This window comes from Crinia signifera, chromosome 3 (assembly GCF_055691185.1).
Source record: "Crinia signifera chromosome 3, ASM5569118v1, whole genome shotgun sequence".
In the NCBI taxonomy this organism is placed as follows: Eukaryota; Metazoa; Chordata; class Amphibia; order Anura; family Myobatrachidae; genus Crinia; species Crinia signifera.
In genome coordinates this window covers 132,025,745-132,045,600 of record NC_139219.1, presented here as the reverse complement: position 1 = coordinate 132,045,600, position 19,856 = coordinate 132,025,745, and the positions used below count along the sequence as shown (strand labels likewise).

The window sequence follows — 19,856 nt, the reverse complement described above, 5'->3', positions numbered from 1 at the left end:
ATTCATCAGTGACACTTGATATAATTTATCTTAATGACAGGCAGTCTTTAAAATCATTTGACTTAACACAACCCTTTGTACTGTCATCTATCAGTAATGTCTTTTGAACAGAGCTATATCTGTGATCCAGTTCTGTCATATATGAAAACATTTTAGAAGTGAACCAAATGTATTGTGACAAAATGTAAAAGCCACAAAGTACAACCTCAATTTAACTTAAACTCTTTGACATATTTAACTCTACGTGCTTCTCACTCATTTGCTGTAGGTTTTCTTCATGTGGAGTCTAAAAGTGGTGGATGGGATGGTGTTATGCCGGTGTAGAGAACAGTCATAATATATCACCTACGTATTAAGCCCTGTAAGACCTGCATCGATTTTTCCAGATTTTTTATTAGATTTTGCTTATATCGAATGTTTTTTGTGTCACTTTCGATCTACATTCAATCCGATGCGCGCTCCCATTTTCACAAAATCGAACAGAAAAATCTACTGTGCAGCCAAGGAAATATTGAATTCGATGTAGTAAATTGAATGTGTACAAGGTACCATAAATGTATATAGAATTTGATATCTAATTTGATAGCTAATGCAAAAGTACAGATCTAATGCCAAATCAAATGGAAATATCTAATGCCAGATCTAATAGAAAATCGAATCTAACATAGAATCAAAAGCAAATGTGTGTGTACAGGGCTTTAGAATTTTAAAAAGGATTTTTCAAGAAGACTTTGATGCTTAGCATCTAACTGTCATGCATCACTTGTAGTAAATTCAGATAAACACATTGACCCTATAATACAAATTTGCTGTTTATTAATTGATGTTCTCCGATAATATATGTTAACTTAAAAGTGCACAAGGAAAATGTAAATGTAAGAACCAGCATGTAGTACAGGTTGAGTCTCAAATTATATTCCAAAAACTGAAATATTCTGAAAACCGCGGTTTTTCAGAATATTACTTTTTTGTTGTTGTTCTGTTTTCCCACCCCTCTTTTTTCATACTTACCTCATCCCCCGATGTCCACGGCAACCATCGGAATCCTCTTTAGCGGCATCCCCAGTTCCAAGGATGCATTGCGCAGGCACGTTCAAAGAATCATACATAAAATCCATAGAAATAAATGACACTGAGACTGGTAGTAAAAAAAAATACAAATGTTTTTAGAAAGCTGTAAAGGAATCTCACTAGGGGCCTTATTCTGGTTGGTGCGGTCCGTTCCGAATTCTTTTGGAGGGCGCTTTTTAGCCGTCTGCGCATGCGTAGGCAACGCAATGCGCATGTGCCACGCATGGTCTACGTACTCGTTCTCTCTAATACCGTCCACAAATGTGCACCGAATCAACTCGGGAAATATGGGCGTAATATGGGCGTCATTCGTGGTTTCAAAGTGGGAAAAACTGGGCGTAAATCTTGGCGTACACGAGGGAGTGCTCTAACTCTGGTAGGCGTGCATTCGGACAGGACACCGACTGCAAACGAACCAATATGCATGAAATATGCTGTCTTCATAAGCAAGTTTCACTTTGCGGAGACCACTTGTTCATGTGCTAGGCATTCGGTTCGCCCAATTAGTATGCCCGCACCTGAAGCACTCTCAGCTGAACACAATACAATCCACTCCTCTACTCATTAGTGACTAATTACACTCTTTTCACAGGTTCAATTGGAACCACTAAGACAGGTAAAGGGGCAACAGTGAAGTAATACCACTTAACATGATGTAAGGGTTAATCTAAAGTGCTAGTAATGTGTTTAAGTATCAATTAGGAATTAATTACTTAAATTTAAAAATAAACAATTTGTAATGAGGTTGGCTAGTTGCATAAGTGTGTCATGTTGCAGAAGCATGAGTTCCGAATAGAGTAGTGAGGTTTGCGGAAATACACCAAATCGGTGCGTACGGCCAGCTTCCCGTCCGTTCGGACGCTGTAAAACCGTGCAGAATCTTTGTGTTCCCACCGCACATGCACGGTTTGGATGCTGTCCGAAAACACACCCTCTTCTTAGAGAGTGAGTCTGACCGAATGCGGACGACCTGTGGGCGTTTGTTCTTACAATGTCCGCACAGCATGGCGTTCGGTCAGCTCCGAAAGAATTCGGAACGGACCGCACCAACCAGAATAAGGCCCTAGTTTATCTGGAAAATGGGAACTCTGGTAGCTCTTGAGGACTAGAGTTGGCTACCCCTGCGCTAGTGGATGGTAGGGCTTGAAATACTGCCTGTCCACACGTCAGCTCAAAAAAAAAAGTGAAAAACCCCACGTCGATCTTTTGACTGTTGACCTTCCCCATGTCAACATAATGATTGTGTTGACCTAATGACCCTGTCGACCTAACTCATGTTGACCTTCCCGCTTGTCGACCATCTAAACCTAGTGACCGTATTCCCTACAGATATGCAGCAACCATAGCAAGAGGAAGCAATAAATGTGAGTTCCTTGTGCTGGTCTGCAATGTTTGATATTATGTGGAAGTTCTGTACATTTGTAGAACAGCTGTGGAAAGTTACCATCCCCAGAAGTCAGAGGTAACTAGTAAAGATAGTTTTGTGTCTACTGGGAATGAACCAGAAATTATACATCTGTTATTTGAAGCTTTAAGTAGTAAGAGTATATATAAATAGTAGCAACCCAGTGGCAAATGCAGGATTTTTAGAAAGGGGTTTCCAAATGTAATCCAAATTCTCCCACTGGAGAAAGTACATAAGTCTGGGGGAGCGGTAACAACCCCAGAAGCATCGCGAGTGATGGGAGGGGCAGCGGTACACGTCAAACTGTGTCCAAGTCGACTGTGTCGACATTCAGGGCAAAAAAACAAACTGTAAAAGACCCCATGTCGACCTTTTGACTGTCCACCTAGATACAGTCGGCCTAATGCCTGTGTCAACCTTTTTGCATTTTGACCTTTTTCCATGTCAAACCTTTCTCGCTAGGTCACGTCCCAAAATTTTATGAGCAGGGGACCAGCACTTACAGGAGCAGAATACTATTACATCTGGAAGCAGCGGGACGGCATGTCAGGAGCAGATCCACGGTGCAGGGGACCAGCACAGGGGGAGCAAGAGACTGGCACCACCAGGAGCTGGACGCGGCGCTGGCGGGAGCAGGGGACAAATGCAACAGGTACATTATAACAGTGTGGCACCAGGTGTGATCGGGAGTTAGGAGGGGTACAAAGTGATGCCTGGCAGCCTTTCAAACTCCTGCTCTCCATCAACTCCCCTTATCTCTCTCACCACCTCCCCCCCCATCTTGGCCTCTATTTTGCTCTATATCCATCCCCTCTCTCTTTCCTTCCTTTCTCACAGTCTCTACTTCTTTCTCTCTACCTAGCACTGTCTCTCCCTCCCCTGACACCCCTCTCCCTCTCCCTCTCTTTCCTTGACACCCCCTGATTAGGTCTAAATTGAAGTGGGCTAAGGGACCTCCTGACCTCATAGGGTAGGAAAGGGGATGGAGAGAGGAAGAGCAAGCTTGGAACAAGGGTCCCAAATGGACCCTTGCAGGCTCGCTTTGCTCACCACACTTTCTTGGTCATCCCCCTCTTCTAAAGTTTTAGTTACGCCCCTGCTGGTTGGTGCTGCTACCAGAGGGGTGTATGGTTGGTGAGTGAGTGGGAGCTTTTATACAGTCCTTTGTTAGTGCAATACTTTGGTATCCAGTTATTATACGGGAGCAGCAGCCTGTGGTGTCCTATTATTATACAGAAGGAGGAGTCTGTGGTGTCCTGTTATTATACAGGAGCAGCTGCCTGTGGTGTCCTGTAATTATACAGGAGGAGCAGCCTGTGGTGTCATGTTATACAGGAGGAGCAGCCTGTGGTGTCCTGTTATTATACAATTAACAATGCACTGTTACTTATGGGCCAGTGCTCTGGACTTGCCCCCCAGGCTATAAGATTATTGCCCCTGCTTGGGGGCAATAAAAGACTGCAAAAAGGGTTGTGCAGTTCCCACACTAGAGGTGATAAATATAGAATGTAAGCTCTCACGAGCAGGGACCTCTTACCTCATGTGCTTAACCTTTCTTACTTCAGCAGTCTTCGACTGCACCAAAGTATGCTGTTTGCAGCCACCTTGATACTTATCTTGCAGCAATCAGCCGATGTCTCTATAATCATTTACCCTGTATTTGTCCTGTATTGTCTTCAACTGTAATTTACTGTTTTCCAGTTTGAGTATGTGTACTGTATTATGTAACTGGGCACTGCGGAACCCTTGTGGCGCCATATAAATGAAGGATAATAATAATAATAGCCCAGTGTTCAAGTAAGGAGGACAATAAAATGGTTTATATGTGTTTCACCCGATAAGTGTTATTACCCATTACATAGGAAACCTGATACCACAGAAGGGAGTTTTCACATTAGTGAATCATAGGTTAACCCAGTATCCTATAGATAACACAGTATCATATATTTTTTTTCTAGGAACAACTTGGCCAAACACTGCATTTTGAGAAAGTCATAAACACACATTAAATTAAATTTGTGTCAAAATATCATCTTTAAGATCAATTATGGGGCCGGGAACAGGATTTGCTGTCCAGCACTGGTTTTGACTGTTGGCCATAATTATTTGAATTGGTCTGAAACCACCAGCCATCGGCCAATTGGACAGTCGAGGGCTGTGGGGAGAGTGTCTGAGTCTGCAGCTGTTCCGCCACTGGGAGACGGTTCCCAGGTGGAAGTGCCGGGCATGTTGCCCAGCAACAAGACGCAGCAGTCGGGGATGCTCAGATGCTCTGAGTGTCAGAGGAAGGGGCGGCTTCCTGATTGGGCATCCTTAGGATCAATTATGCGGCCGGGAACAGGATTTGCTGTCCAGCACTGGTTTTGAATGTTGGCCATAATTATTTGAATTGGTTTGAAACCACCAGCCATCGGCCAATTGGACAGCCGAGGGCTGTGGGGAGAGTGTCTGAGTCTGCAGCGGGTCCGCAACTGGGAGACGGTTCCCAGGTGGAAGTGCCGGACATGTTGCCCAGCAACAAGATGCAGCAGTCGGGGATGCTCAGATGCTCTGAGTGTCAGAGGAAGGGGGTGGCTTCCTGATTGGGCATCCCGGATTAAAACTTCCAAACGGCCTGCTGCAAGGTGACGATGATTCCCTGTCCAGTCGCAGTCAGGCAGCTGTTTGGTGAGAGCCTGCTGGCTGAGCTCCAGAGGTCCTGTCGGTACCCACTTCCGCTGTTCCCCAACGCAGCTTCTTGACCTTGCCTGGTCCCTGCTAAGTGCCTTTCTCCATCTTGTGCTTTTGATCATCTTCTAACTCTGTTGTGATTCTGTGTGGAGTTATATGGACTCTCTAGTATATATGTTTATCATCCTGCTCCACATGTGTTGTTCCCTCCTATTCTTAGTAGTAGTTCTGCATAGCTGCATAGGTGGATCTTGCTGGGATGTGTAATGTGAATTATTTAACACCTTCATGCAATGTTCCATTAGCGGTAGTTTGATGGGAGATGGTATCCCTATTTCCCATTTTACTACCTTCCTGTACTGACCTGCTTAGAGGTCACCCTTTGGTAAAATTTGTACGTTGGACTGCTGGAGGATCCCTAGCCGTGGAGTACATTTGTGCCACATTTTGTTTTGTTTCCCATTTTTCTAGTTTTAGTTAATTTCCTTTTGTCCGCTCAGGAGGTGTTGGGCACCTTGTCTCCCCTTAGGGCCTGGTGGCACCGGAGTTTGGGCCGATTACATCTGGGGGGGATTAACAGAGTTAGGGTGGGAATAGTGGCCAATCCTTCCCAGTACTTCCTGTCTGGGAGACCCTCAGAGTCCTAACACCCAAGTTACCTCTGCAAGTGTCCTGAGGCACCCCAAGGTGCCTAGTCACACACTTTGGGAACCACTAGGTTAACCTGTTATTTATACGGAATACCTTAGAGCACAAGTCTTCAACCTGCGGCCCTCCAGATGTTGTAGAACTACATGTCCCAGCATGCCCTGACAGTTTTGGCATGCTCTTATAGGAGAAAATGTGGCAATGGATGCTGGGACATGTAGTTTCACAACATCTGGAGGGCCATAGGTTGAAGACCCATGCTTAGAGCAAAGACCAGCTGGGAGGATCCTGAATAATATTATATAACCCATTAAAGAACATAAAGTGACCACAGTCTATAAGCTACAGGCACACATTCATTGCAGCAGCCCATTATACTGCCTGCTAATTAGCTAAACTGTTATGTTAAATTTCCCTTTGAAAACAAGTACACGTTTTCAAGCATATACAATAAATGTATAAAGTTGACTCCCATAGTATTTAATCCATTAAAACCAATCACCAACATCAAGGTCTAGAAATAAATATATACTAAATCTTTATGCTCAAGGCAAAATTAATAACACATTTGTAAACAACAGCAAATACTATAAAAAAGGCAGTTGAGTAATTGAGCAAATTGTGCATTAGTGAAGTAGAGCAATATCAGAATCATTTGTAAAGTACAGTATCCATATACCATCATGTGTAATGTTGTATGCAGAAATTAATATTTAGCACAAAACTAAGGTCTTTAACCATAGATACTGCGCTAAAAATGCCACTGCAGAGGGAGGCATCTTGTATAAATAGATCCTTTGGCTGCTTCTGTGATCTGCTGCTGCATCCAGGGGTTCAGCATCAGTTAACTGAGTCACTCAGAAGGACCAACGCAACTCCTCTGCCACTGCCAGGAAGTCTGCTTCAGAAAACACAGGCCTGGACTTCAGCAATCCCTCAAAATAGAGGACAGTCCACCATTTTATGAAATAGTGCCCATCACTGCCCCACCCCAACCCAAAATGTCTCTCACTGAACTGAGGTCAGCGGGTGTACAACATGTGAGGACGCAGGACCCCAAAAAGCACTTGGGCAGGACGTATCCTATTTTATTCTTCAGATATTGCCCTTTTTATATGAAAACATTTGTTATTAGGTAATAACAGGGCAGGCAGCAGAACTCTTGCGACCCACTAACACTGATATCTTCCCAAATATCACTGGAAAAATGGCACATCCCTCAGTAAGGTACTGATTGGCAAATCCCCCAACAAATCTGTTCCTAGCTGAGGGGCAAACAGGTCCATGCCCCCATACAGTACCCGGCAAACCTATTTACAGCAATGGCAGCGATAATAAAAAAATTGTGTTATTTGCTCTGTATGCACCATGGCATCACTGTTTCTACAGGCTGCTTAAAAGTAGAGAATTTTTAACAAAAAATAAGTAAATATACCTTTGGGATGGGAGGACCATGGTCATCCAAGAAAGTTGAATTACCTAGAAAGAAACAAAAACAGATAAGAAAATATAGTTTTCTAACTAACTTACTTACTTATATATATATATATATATATACAGTATATATATAACCTAAAGGAAGGCGACACTCCGGACTGAATAAATAACACACGCCATCAGCAATGTTCAGCCCTCTAACGGCTTTTGTCAAGCACAGCAAAACATATAAACAGGAAGGCACCTGGCAAGCAATTAAGAATAAACAAAAATATAATACAAAAGAGAGCACACTAAATTAATCTATACATTTTTTAATTTATTAAAGATAATAAAAAACATGATTTAAAATAATTCCTTTGAATAAAGCACCATACAGAGTAATATATATCAGTATCTATTTTATATCATACCTGTCTAAAATTCCATAACATTACCAGATATGTAAATTATAAATCCCCAATGTTCTTACCCACTTGGATCTTGTATATATTTGAATAAAGGAGTGGGGAGTCTCTGGTGAAATAATGTTGAATTGGGTTATTAATTGGCAATTAAGTCCCAAAACCAATGATCTCAGTTGGACTTTTCTGTATTTCAAGCTCTTAAATTTTTTAAAAGTTATAATTTATAATTTACAATTTACATATCTGATAATGTTATGGAATTTTAGACAGGTATGATATAAAATAGATACTGATAGATAGAGTTACTCTTTGTGGTGCTTTCATCAAATGAATTATTTTAAATCATGCTTTTTATTATCTTTAATATATAAAAAAATGTATAGATTAATTTAGTGCGCTCTCTTTTGTATTGTATTTTGTTTATTCTGGCTCGATTTGATTGGGAGCAGCACAATAGCAACTTGATACTGTAGTGTATTGAAAGATAAATATATATATACACACAGTGGGGAGCGAAAGTTTGGGCACCCCAGGCAAAAAATCATTTTAATGTGCAAAAAGAAGCCAAGGACAGAAGGAAAAATCTCCAAAAGGTATCAAATCACAGATTAGACATTCTTATAACATGTCAAAAAAAAGTTTGATTTTATTTCCATCATTTACACTTTCAAAATAACAGAAAACAAAAGTTTGGGCACCCTGCAGAGTTTATAGCATGCACCGCCCCCTTTAGCAAGTATCACAGCTTGTAAACGCTTTTTGTAGCCAGCCAAGAGTCTTTCAATTCTTGTTTGAGGTATCTTCGCCCATTCTTCCTTACAAAAGTCTTCCAGTTCCTCTGAGATTCCTGGGCTGTCTGTGACGCACTGCTCTTTTAAGGTCTATCCATAGATTTTCAATGATGTTGAGGTCAGGAGATTGTGAAGGCCATGGCTAAACCTTCAGTTTACACCTCTCGATGTAATCCACTGTGGATTTTGAGGTGTGTTTAGGATCATTATCCATTTGTAGAAGCCAGCCTCTCTTTAACTTCAGCTTTTTCACAGATGACATGTTATAAATGAATTTTTGCCTGGGGTGCCCAAACTTTCGATTGAATATATATATACGGCACTCGATCAAATATAACATAGCTTGAACGGTTGCCCCCCATAATCACTAGTCCACTGGCCCAGCAATCACATACAATTCATCAAAATAGTGGCACTCCCGCTCCTTAGAAAATCACGACAGCAACTACTGTATGGTCATCAATGTTTTGGTCAATTTAATAACCGTCATCAGGATATATTGTATAACATCTATAAATCTACATCAGTAAATCATAGCATCCAATCAGCAATTCATTTTATTTATGCTATACAGTACATTAGAAAATAAATTATTCAATAGTTTGTTAATGATTTAATAAAAATAGTAAATAAATCCAGTTCTGCAAACAAATTCATTGTTATTATTAATTACAAGCCTTAACATTCTTATTTTTTTCCACAGGATATTTAAAGCTGACATTATGTCAATCAATGTTTTATGACTATCCTTAACATTGTCACTCTGTTTTATAGTGACAATCCTCATATTTGTAAATTAGTGTAGTAATTGTAAGTCCCTTAACATTTCTATGAGCTTTATAAAAGGATTTCAGCGTCAGTAGTCTGAGTGCCTGCATCCCCACCACCGCTCATCCCTATGTATCCTGTATAAAATGCAGCCTTGTGCCTTTATGTGGCCATAGAAAGTTTCTGTGCCTTCTAATATCTATATAAAGTGACATATTTTTTATATTGCAATGGCAAGAAACTATTTTTTAAATTTACATTTGCATATAGTAAAAATACGCTTCTAACGGCAAACTTCAAATGTTGAAGACATGAAATTATCTTTTAATGTGTCTCTCAATTATGCCACAGTTTGGAACAGATAACACATTATTTTTTGATTTGTTGTAGCTCTTGATCTATCATGATCGAACGAGGAGTTACAAGAGAAAAAGATAAAAGATTTGTTGTGTTATTTCTCATGTTAGATCGCTGGTTCCTAAACTTTTTTTAATCACGGCACCCTGAGATTTTCTTTCACAGCATACCTAAGCCAAAAATTTCTTATTGTGACATTCAGAAAAACATAAGTAAATTATGTTTATATTCAGGATTTGCTTCTATTTGTCCACATATGTGGACTACTATTATGTTTATATTCAGTATTTGCTTCTATTTGTCCATATATGGAAAGCCACAAGCACTGGTTTTGCCTATTACATTGACCTTAAATAATTTGAATTGGTCCTGGACAACTAACTTGTGGACCTCTGCAAGTACCCCAAGAAACCTGAGGGTTTGGGAACCACTGTATTAGATATTGGACACATTTGCTAGGTACTGTATGTAAAACAAAAAAGTTAATTATAGGACAAAATTAAATAAGACCCAGTAAGTTACCAAGTATGGAAAAAGGTTTTAGCTTTAGGTTTACTGCCCGGGGCTAATTATTTATTTACAGTTTCTTATATTTACAATTATAGACAGTGATAAAACAAACTGGGTAACAACAGACAGACTTGGAGGTAAGAGGGCCCTGCTGCAAACTTACAATCTATAGCCTTGATGGCTAACTGACACTCCAGCTGTTGTTGAACTACACATCCCAGCATGCTCTGCTTTAAATTTAGCATGGCCAAAGAGAAAACCTGAAGCAGAGCATGATGGGATGTGTAGTTCAATAACAGCTGGAGTGTCAAGGTTAGCCATCAAGGATCTATAGGCTATTCAGTTAGATCCCCTTTATTTCTCATAAAGTAAATGAACCTGCTTATCTGAGATAAGTTCCTGGACCTATGTGTTATCATAGCTTGGATGCCCAACAGTTTTCTTTATTTTGGTCTGCTGTGACCTGAAAAGAAAGCACTGTTAAGTGCAGCCTGTAGGCTGCCTTTAGGGACTAATTGAATAGCCTGAGGGATCGATAAGCTGGTGCACAATTACTGGGTCTAATTGGATCCCCCCTCCTAAAATAAAAATAAAATAAAAAGTTTGGTTGTAATAGTTTCCATCTATTGGGTATAGGGCACACTTCCTACTTATGTGAAGAATGAATGAATAAATAAATAAATTAATTAAATAAATAATAAATATATGCTTGAACAGCTTACTCTGTTGGATATCCAGCAAATAATTAAACTATTTATACAGATATACACAACGTCAGTGTACTGTGAATAAGAAATACTGTTTATCACCCAGTTACAATACGCCTCTTTGGTTCATAGTTACCTACTTTTGTGTCCCCTCCTACCGGTGCTGTGAGTTTGACAAGAAAAGTGATAATAATAATAATAATAATAATACTAATAATAATAAAAAAAGTCTGAGTAGATCAGAAAAAATTGTATAGACAATCACTTTAAAAGGTACAGACAATGGGCAGTATTATTCAATGCTCTTTTGTGAGCTATGACGACAAGAAGTGATGATTGCTCACCGTCACAGCCTGTGGGTCAGTATTTAACTGACCCCCCTGCACACGCCGTTTACACCCCTGGGTTTTTACAGTGAGGTGGATACGGCGTGTATGGCCGCCAAAACAGCGAGGCTCACGGCTAAATGCAGCAGGCTCTCTGCATTCGCCGCAAGGATTTGGTGGAATCCTCGCCGTCCTCTGAAAGTGAGGATTCCCACGGAACGTTGAATAGGGTAGGTGGCCAATGCGGGGGTTAAGCGGCGAGGGTGGCTTGTTTTCTGCGATCCTCACCATTTAACCCCCTCGCCACATTGAATACGGCCAGAGGATGCGCAACCAGTAGAGGATGCGCAACCAGTGTAATGCATGCACCGGAGACAAGCCACTGAATGCACTATATTCCAACAAAAACCATGTGCACTGCAGATGGGGCAAATGTAACATGGGTCTGAGTATTGAAGGGGATGTGCTGATACCAGGGAGGGGTGGCCACGTCCCCCCAAGGAAAAAAATAATGGTAATGCAATATGCCAGAAAAGTGTCCCGTACGCTTTCTTCCTGAGCAGCAGGCCCGTAATTATTACCCTTAGCCTCCCCTTCCCCTGGTGCCCCTGTTGTAAACTCACATTCCCCAAACACTAAGAACATTCTGGTTCATGGTAGGAGAGGGGGGTGTGCAGTGTTTAAATATTTTATTCCCAAGTACTTTTTTATGCACATGGATTCCAGTTACATTTATGAACATCTCATCTGGTGTTGTTTTATTATATTTATTTTGCAAGCTAATATTATTTTACACATGGAAAACACTATGTAAGCATTACTCCTGGAATGCACACATTCCTCAATGCATCAAACTTGGATGAAGAAATAAAATAACACAATTTATTAAGAAAAAAAAGCTGGTCTGGCTCTTGCAAATACTAGTAAATTTTCTAAAGCCCCTTTATCTAAAGATCCTTCATTTGTTTTTGAATATATTGTATTACTATTAATGAATGTTAAGTTACACTTTGGGCCTTATATAGATAGAGGTGTATATATGGCCACTGTGGAACGTTGTATTGCTAAAGCACATGTGTCTAATCCCTGCATTGCCAATATGGTTAAATATATTGGGAAAATGATATAGCGCATACACACGGGCCGAGATGTTTAAAGACATTGACATCAACCAGAACCTTCTCCTTACATGCATCATTGACTGAATAGTCAACACTGAGCTGCATGTACAAATGACAATGTAGGGGGAGCTGGGGGCACATATTTAGTGCCAGTTACATATCATGTCCTCAGTAGTGCCAGTTACATAGCATGTCCTCAGTAGTGCCAGTTACATATCATGTTCTCAGTAGTGCCAGTTATATATCATGACCTAAGCGGTGCCAGTTACATACTGTATCATGTCCTCAGTAGTGCTGTTACAGATGCAAGCAGCAGTGGTTTTAGCCTCGCCGACCCCCCCTCTCCCCCTCCCTTGGACTTACCTTCCTGAAAGGTCCTCCTGGACCCCAGAAGGTAAGCCCTTCCTCCCCATAGCAAGGCAGCCGGACGTCCTTCCGGCTGCAGGGGGAGGAGGCGGTGCTGGGGACAGCTGTCCCCAGCAGGAGGGGATAAGCAGGCAGCAGGGAGATGACGGAGACCCCCCCCTGCACACCACAGTACAGGTATCGCGGGGGGCCTCCGTCACCGCGATGCCAGCCGCATATGTTAGTACATATGCGCTGGCATCACGGCAGGCAGGCGGCGATGTATTTTAATACATCCCACCCAAAATGCCGTACCTTATCATTTAATATGTTTGCAGCGCTATACATTGAGTGTTGTGACAAGGAATTCAATCATACTTATATTTTAATTTACTTAATAAAAATTCAATTATAAAAAAATGTAATTTAAGCTATATATATATTTTCTGTGATTTAAGGGTGCCCCCACCAAGATTTCTGTACTCAGGGGTGCACCACTGACAGTCCAATAAAAAGGCACTTTAAGACAACAGCTATCTTAAAAGTGCACGAGGACATACATACCTTACTCCAAGGTCTATGTCAGTTGTCACAGACTAATTCATCACTTTAAACAAAAATACTACAGTGTCTATTCACCACTGACCAGTGCGGCCATACTCTCAAAAAACCTCCCCCCATCCATCTTTTCCCTTCCAATATATGGCAGTGTCTTGACACACTGATAAATATGGTCTATCTTATATGTGTGTTATAGAAATGTCATGGTTTCTGACACAGATGTTTGCTGCTCAAGGTTTAATGGTACGAACGCTGACGTTGTTTAAGAACGCACCAAATGGCATTACTACATGCATGGGTGTGAACAGTGGACAGCTGAGTCCTTGCAAGTATGTACACAAGGGAAGGAATTTGGAGTGGTATTATAATAGTCCTAGATACAGGCACTTCTTGTTCTTCTCTGAATCAGGCCCTTTAAGTCTTTTCATTACAGGTAATTTTTTGTATATTTATTGATGTGTTAATGGATTTACAGGTAGAAAAACTCATCCGTTATCAGGTAATAAGCTTATTGATGATCACAGCCTGCATAAGGCATAACTTCCTCACAGTAGGGTTTTAACCGGTCAGATATCATGGTATCATGAGACTTTAGACTTAAACTTACTGAACCTCACCCTTGTTGCAAAAAAAATGATAAAAACCTCAGAGGCTGCTATATTTAAAGCTCATCTAGCAGGCCAAGCTTGAAATCTAAAGCCTACGGACATCATAAATATACTGCATATATTATTCCATGGATAAAAAGCCTTTTTGTAGAATTTCCAATGATGTATGGAGACACATATGAAGGCAATTGCATAGTGTGGGTCCTGGTCCCAAAGAGGGTTGCAACCATCACAGCATTGGGTTATGACTCCATGTTGCTGACCGTCAGGCTAATGACTTGTATAATCTTTCAGTAGTTTGGAAACTTCAAAATCTACTTTTTCTAAATTCACCCACGAGTATTGGGAACACCCTGCGGGACCCAGGCAGCCGTCAGGAGCTGCGCAGAGAGACTAAGTTCATACACTTGATTTCTCTGTTACTTCAGACTGCTTGTATTATTTTGTTCCTCCACAATGCTGCCATGCATGTGCGGACAGCTTACCACACAAAGTTGGCAACCATTGTGTGGTAACTTGCTGGGGTCCTGTAAGCATTTTTATTGTCTGATGGGGTTCCAGAGTCTCCAAACATTCAAGCGTTCCCTGAAAACTCACTTCTGCAGCCTAGCTTATCACATTCCAGGACTGCTCACAGTGTACATCCCCACTGCACAGTCAAAATATATCCTCCTGACCCCTGGCCAATATTGCGGGATCACCGTATCATACAACCAAGTATCCTTTCATTCTGTGGTAGGGAATATAGATTGTAAACTCCACTGGGGCAGGGACTGATGTGAATGTTCAAATATTCTCTGTAAATCTCTGCGGAATATGTATGTGCTATATAAGAAACTGTTGATAAATAATAAATTAATTCTGGTGGACCATTATGCAATAGATAATACCTTTCCTTGTGTATCAATGCCTACTTCCCTGTATATTGTAAGTTTGCGAGCAGGGTCCTCCCCACTATGACTGTCTACTCAATTGTAAAAATGTAGGTACTTGTTTAGTTTTACGGTGGCAGCATGGCTGCGCGCTACTTCCAGGTCGGCGTCCCCTCGCGCTCGCCACACTTTCTAAAATAAACTCCATGCCAACGTGGATAGTTCATACCCCCACTATCCACGTTGGCATGGAGTTGATTGTAGATCATGTGCCGAGCGTAGCGAGCCACCGAGCCCGAAGCGTGGGCGAGCGCAGCGAGCCCTGCAAGGGGCCACAGACCCGGAAGTAGCGCACGGCCATGCTGCCGTCGTGAAACTAAACAAGTACCAAAATGTTATTTTCTGTGCTATGTAAGAAACTGTTAATAAATAAGAACGGTTAATAAATTATAACTACAGATGGGGCACTTCCCATCCTGGCTGGCGGATCACCAGAACGTCCCCGCTGGCGACCCGCCAGCAGCCTCGCCAGAGAATATACTGAGACGCGCGTGCCTCAGGAAGACGGACAGGGTTAGGGGGGGTTAGGGGGGGTGCGGGCAGGCGGCGGGGACCCCGGGTTACCGCCGGCAAGCCGGCGTGGACCCGGGGGAACGGATGGAAGCGCCGTCGGAAGGGGATGCGCGCGCCTCTCGTGCGCGCGCGTCCCCTTCTCGCCATCGCCATGGCGCTGGCGGGGGATGGCGGCTGGCGACGCCAGCGCCATCCCCTGCCAAGATGAGACCTGCTCCATCTGTAAACATGCTCATGAAATCATCAATCATACTGCATATGTGCAGGTAATGAAGGTTATACAATGGACATTGGCATCTACTGATCTAGTCATGTTTGTGAAGTGTAAGGGAGACTTTTGCTTCTAGGAAGAATGAGGAAGAATAAAGATAATCAAATGCAGATCTTCAAGCTACCCAGATGGCATCATAGTACAATGTACATAAAGGTATTAGCAGTAGGTTAGAACTAAACAGAAACAAGATAGCATTGTTCATTTGAACTTAACAAATATGAAACTCCTCCCACTGATGCTTATGCTACAGCATTTCAATGAAAATGTTTGGGAACTAATTAAAAGAGATGATGTTCAGAAATAACACACTTAAACCTTGACTGTCCCCCACATCACAGCACAACAATCAATGCCAATTCAAATTCTATCATTAACTTCTAAGAAATAAAATGACAGACCATTTGTTACAGAAATAATTTCCTTTTAAGAATGTTAAGATCTTTTTTGGGTTATTCTTATATAAAAATGTAAAGGTGGTTTTTAAAACCTCAAAAGTCACTGCCTAAGAAGTGGTCACATCCCAGGAGCATAGTCTGGACCAGATGTGAACAGTGTTCAGTGTTGGTTTTTGTGGTTTGAGAAAGTCACATTGTTATAGCAACCCCCATTATAATTTCACTTACAATAATATGGAGTTTTGAATAGCAAAACTCCATATTATTGTAACATACAATATGTGCTTATATAATTAAGGTTAAGAGATGACACTGAGGGAAAATTAAACAGCTATCATCTACAATACGACCAGCTCCTGGCACAGCACATCTAAGATATGTTTGACCTAGATTTGAAAAATATGGACTGATCCAACATAAACCAAGCTAGCAAATTACTCAGTTGTTTAAACATGGCACCCAATATCTTTGTGCCTGTTGCAAATCTCTTCAATTCCAAGGTGGGGAGGCAATAGTCACTAGCAATCTGTAAAGATTGGTTCTGTATCTTTCTGAATGCTGCAATTTATAAAAATAAAAAAAACTATGAATTTGTTTGTATATTTTTTGCTACTGTATATGCCCAGCATGTTTTGAAGTGACCCTGTCCCTGTCTTGCTTCTTAATAATCTTGGAAGGCGTAACCGATACTGTAAAGATATTCACTAGGGATCCTTGGGAGGATTAAATGTTATTCAACAGATATAGTACAGTAAGTCAATTAAGTCAAAGCTGGTGTAAGCAAATGATCACATCATCATACCATAGTGGGTGGAGCATGAGGACGCAAATTGTGAATGACCCCAAGAATGTCTGGTTAACCTTGCTTCAAAAAATTGCCAGAATCTCTTGGAATTCCAGGAGATCATCTACCGTTTCAAAAGAGACAGCATGTAGGCATATACAGTAAAAAATAACTATGTGACACTGAAAATGCTTGTCAGGCCTGTGTGTTTTTTTTTTGTGAACTTGAGTTTGATACTAGCCCAGACTCAGTAGGAGGAACTTTATATACTGTAGGAGGCTAGATGATTACAAATATCTTTTGTGCCTCGCCTCGTGCAAGCTTAGACAGCACACAACACAAGAGAAGAAGATAGGTGGGATTCCTATTGCGCTAAATAGCAGCAGATATCGATGAGGGCTTGGAGGAAACACAACACCTCCAGTCAAAAGACGTACAAGCAATATGGGTGCCCTCCACCAAACAATTGCGCTATGTCAACACGTAATACTTCCCTGTATATGGGTCCTTAAGACCGTTGGGATCAATGGGCGATGCTTAGTTGTTGGATATGAAAAGACAAAGAAACAACAGAGGCCTCTGTTTGGTGGAGGGCACCCATATTGCTTGTACGTCTTTTGACTGGAGGTGTTGTGTTTCCTCAAAGCCCTCATCGATATCTGCTGCTATTTAGCGCAATAGGAATCCCACCTATCTTCTTCTCTTGCTCATTTCTAAAAGCACTCCGGTGGGAATCCCATTTGCTGCAATATGTTTTCCTTAAGAGAGAACCGCACATCAAAATTAGAATCACTTTTTGACTTGGTCGAAGAAAATCTAGATGTGCTAGATGAAAACCTTGACAACATCATGAAAAACCTAGAGAAAGACCTATTAAAGGAGAGCCGTCTCTGGTGGGAGGTGGCGACCCTGGAGAAATATTTGTCCAATAAAATGGTACCAAAAGGGTTGATTATTGAAAAGAAAGCCTCCTTCACAACAGCCACAGAGACCTTCCTAGTAGAGTGGAAAAAAATAACAGATGAGTGCTCTTTCTCCCTGATGAACCTAATAATTAAGGAACGTATAAAAGAACTCAAGGAGTTAGAGAAAAAAATTGAAACCAACAAAAAACTCATAGCCCCATTCAGCAACATGGATGAATATGTAGAATTGGAGGAAACGATAGGGATACGCTTGAAGAAGGCAGAACAAACATTGAAAGAAAAGAAAATAAGGAAATTTATGAGAGATAAGAAAAATAAAGAGAATGGTGATCTCATACCTAAAGAAAAAGACACAAAAAAAAAGACACAACTATGAGAGCAGAAGAAGCCCCTCTCACCAACGGTGTAGAGAGGAAAGAGGCTCTGTCTATAGGGCAAACAGATTTGAGGAGCTCCGTAATCTGGAAAACACCCCTAGGAGATCTTTTTTAGACAAGAAGGGTCTTCACAACCACAGGAGATGAAGATTCCCACGAAAAGAGGAACAAGGGGAGGGAGAAAACAGAACAGGAACCATCCGAAAAAAACAAAGAAAAAGAAAATAAGGGCCCCCTTAAATCAAAGACAAGAAATTATGGAAGGGACACATCAGAACCCCTCTGCAGATACTGAAGGAAAAGTGAAAATCTTGAACCTCAGTAAACACATGTTGAATGAACAGGAGAGAAAAATCCTAGAAAAAGGGATGAAGTATGCACCATCAAATAGAATCAATGAATTTGAACTGTATGTAGACATCCAGAAATACGTGAGGAAACTCACTGTCAAGAAATTTTTCATACTAAAGGAAACAGAAGACGAAGCAGAGGAGGGGACTACCTCCGGGTTTCGCCCCAAATCAACCTTTTTCCCGGCTCATTTGAAGGGCAACTTTATAGAGACCTTCGCTGTCCAAGTTATGGACGATATAAGAAAAATAAAAACAAAGATAAACCATAACTTAACATTGAAAGAAAGGAACGCTCTCGATGGTCTAAGGAAGAATGATACCATTGTCATAAAACCGGCAGACAAGGGGGGGGGGGGGTTGTGATTTTAGATGTAACCACTTATGAGGAAGAGGTGTTAAAACAACTGGGAGAGGAATCTACCTATATGAAACTAAAAAAAGACCCTACTACGAATTTTAAAACCAGTTTGGACATACTTTTAAATGAATTTACAGAAATTTTAAATCCTAGGGAAATTAAATTCCTCAAAACAGAAGACCCACAGATACCAGCAATGTATATACTCCCCAAGGTCCACAAGGACCCAGTGAACCCCCCAGGGCGTCCCATAGTTTCGGGCATTGGATCCCTCACCGCCAACTTGTCAGAAATGATTGATTTTTATCTCCAACCCCTGGTTTTTAAGAATAAATCCCATCTTAAAGACACGAGAGATATTTTAAACATTTTAAAAACCATAGAGTGGGAAGAGGACTACGTTCTAGTGAGTGCCAACGTCAGTTCCCTGTATACAATCATCAAACATGAGAATGGTATCAAAGCAGTCAAATCTTTTTTAACAGAATCCGAGCACAGTATTGAACTTCAAGATTTTATCCTACAAGGCATCGACTTTATTTTAAAACACAACTACTTCATTTTTAAAGGCGATTTTTAGCTACAGAAAACGGGCACAGCCATGGGCACCAGGTTCGCCCCCAGCTACGCAAATATTTTTATGGGTAGCTGGGAAAATAATTTCATCTGGACTGACCATTCTTTCAGAGCGAACCTGGTGTCCTGGTCACGATATATCGATGATATCATTTTTATTTGGAAGGGTGACATGGAGAAACTCGGGGAATTTTGCACGTATCTTAATAACAATCCCCTGAATATCAAGTTGAGTTTTATCATAGATAGGACAACGATTAATTATTTGGACCTGTCTATATATATAGAAAATGGAAAAATATGCACAAAGACCTTCCAAAAGCCCACGGACTCCTCAGCCTATATTTACGCGGATAGCTGCCACCATAAAAATTGGCTTACCAGCATTCCAGGTGGTCAATTCAAGAGACTGAGGAGGAACTGCTCGGATCCAAAAGTTTTTAATGAACAAGCGCAAATAATGAAAGACTCCTTTTTGGCCTGTGGATATAAGGAGGAGATAGTGCAAAAAGGCCTGAGCGATGCCACAATAATAGAGAGGACTGATCTACTACAGCCAAGACCAAAACCGCAAGAAGAAAACACTGACTTCAAGTGGGCCTTTATCACGAAGTTCAAATCCCAACATATAGAAAT

At 41.2% G+C, this 19,856-nt stretch overlaps 1 protein-coding gene across 1 annotated transcript in view; it reads right to left on the bottom strand.

The window, feature by feature from the left end:
• UST (uronyl 2-sulfotransferase) overlaps window positions 1-19,856 on the bottom strand; it is a 302,623-nt gene that overhangs the window by 148,444 nt on the left and 134,323 nt on the right. The window contains exon 2 of the mRNA XM_083176522.1: window positions 7,230-7,273. Coding sequence (XP_083032648.1) covers window positions 7,230-7,273 — 44 coding nt within the window. The remainder of the gene's footprint in view (window positions 1-7,229; window positions 7,274-19,856) is intronic.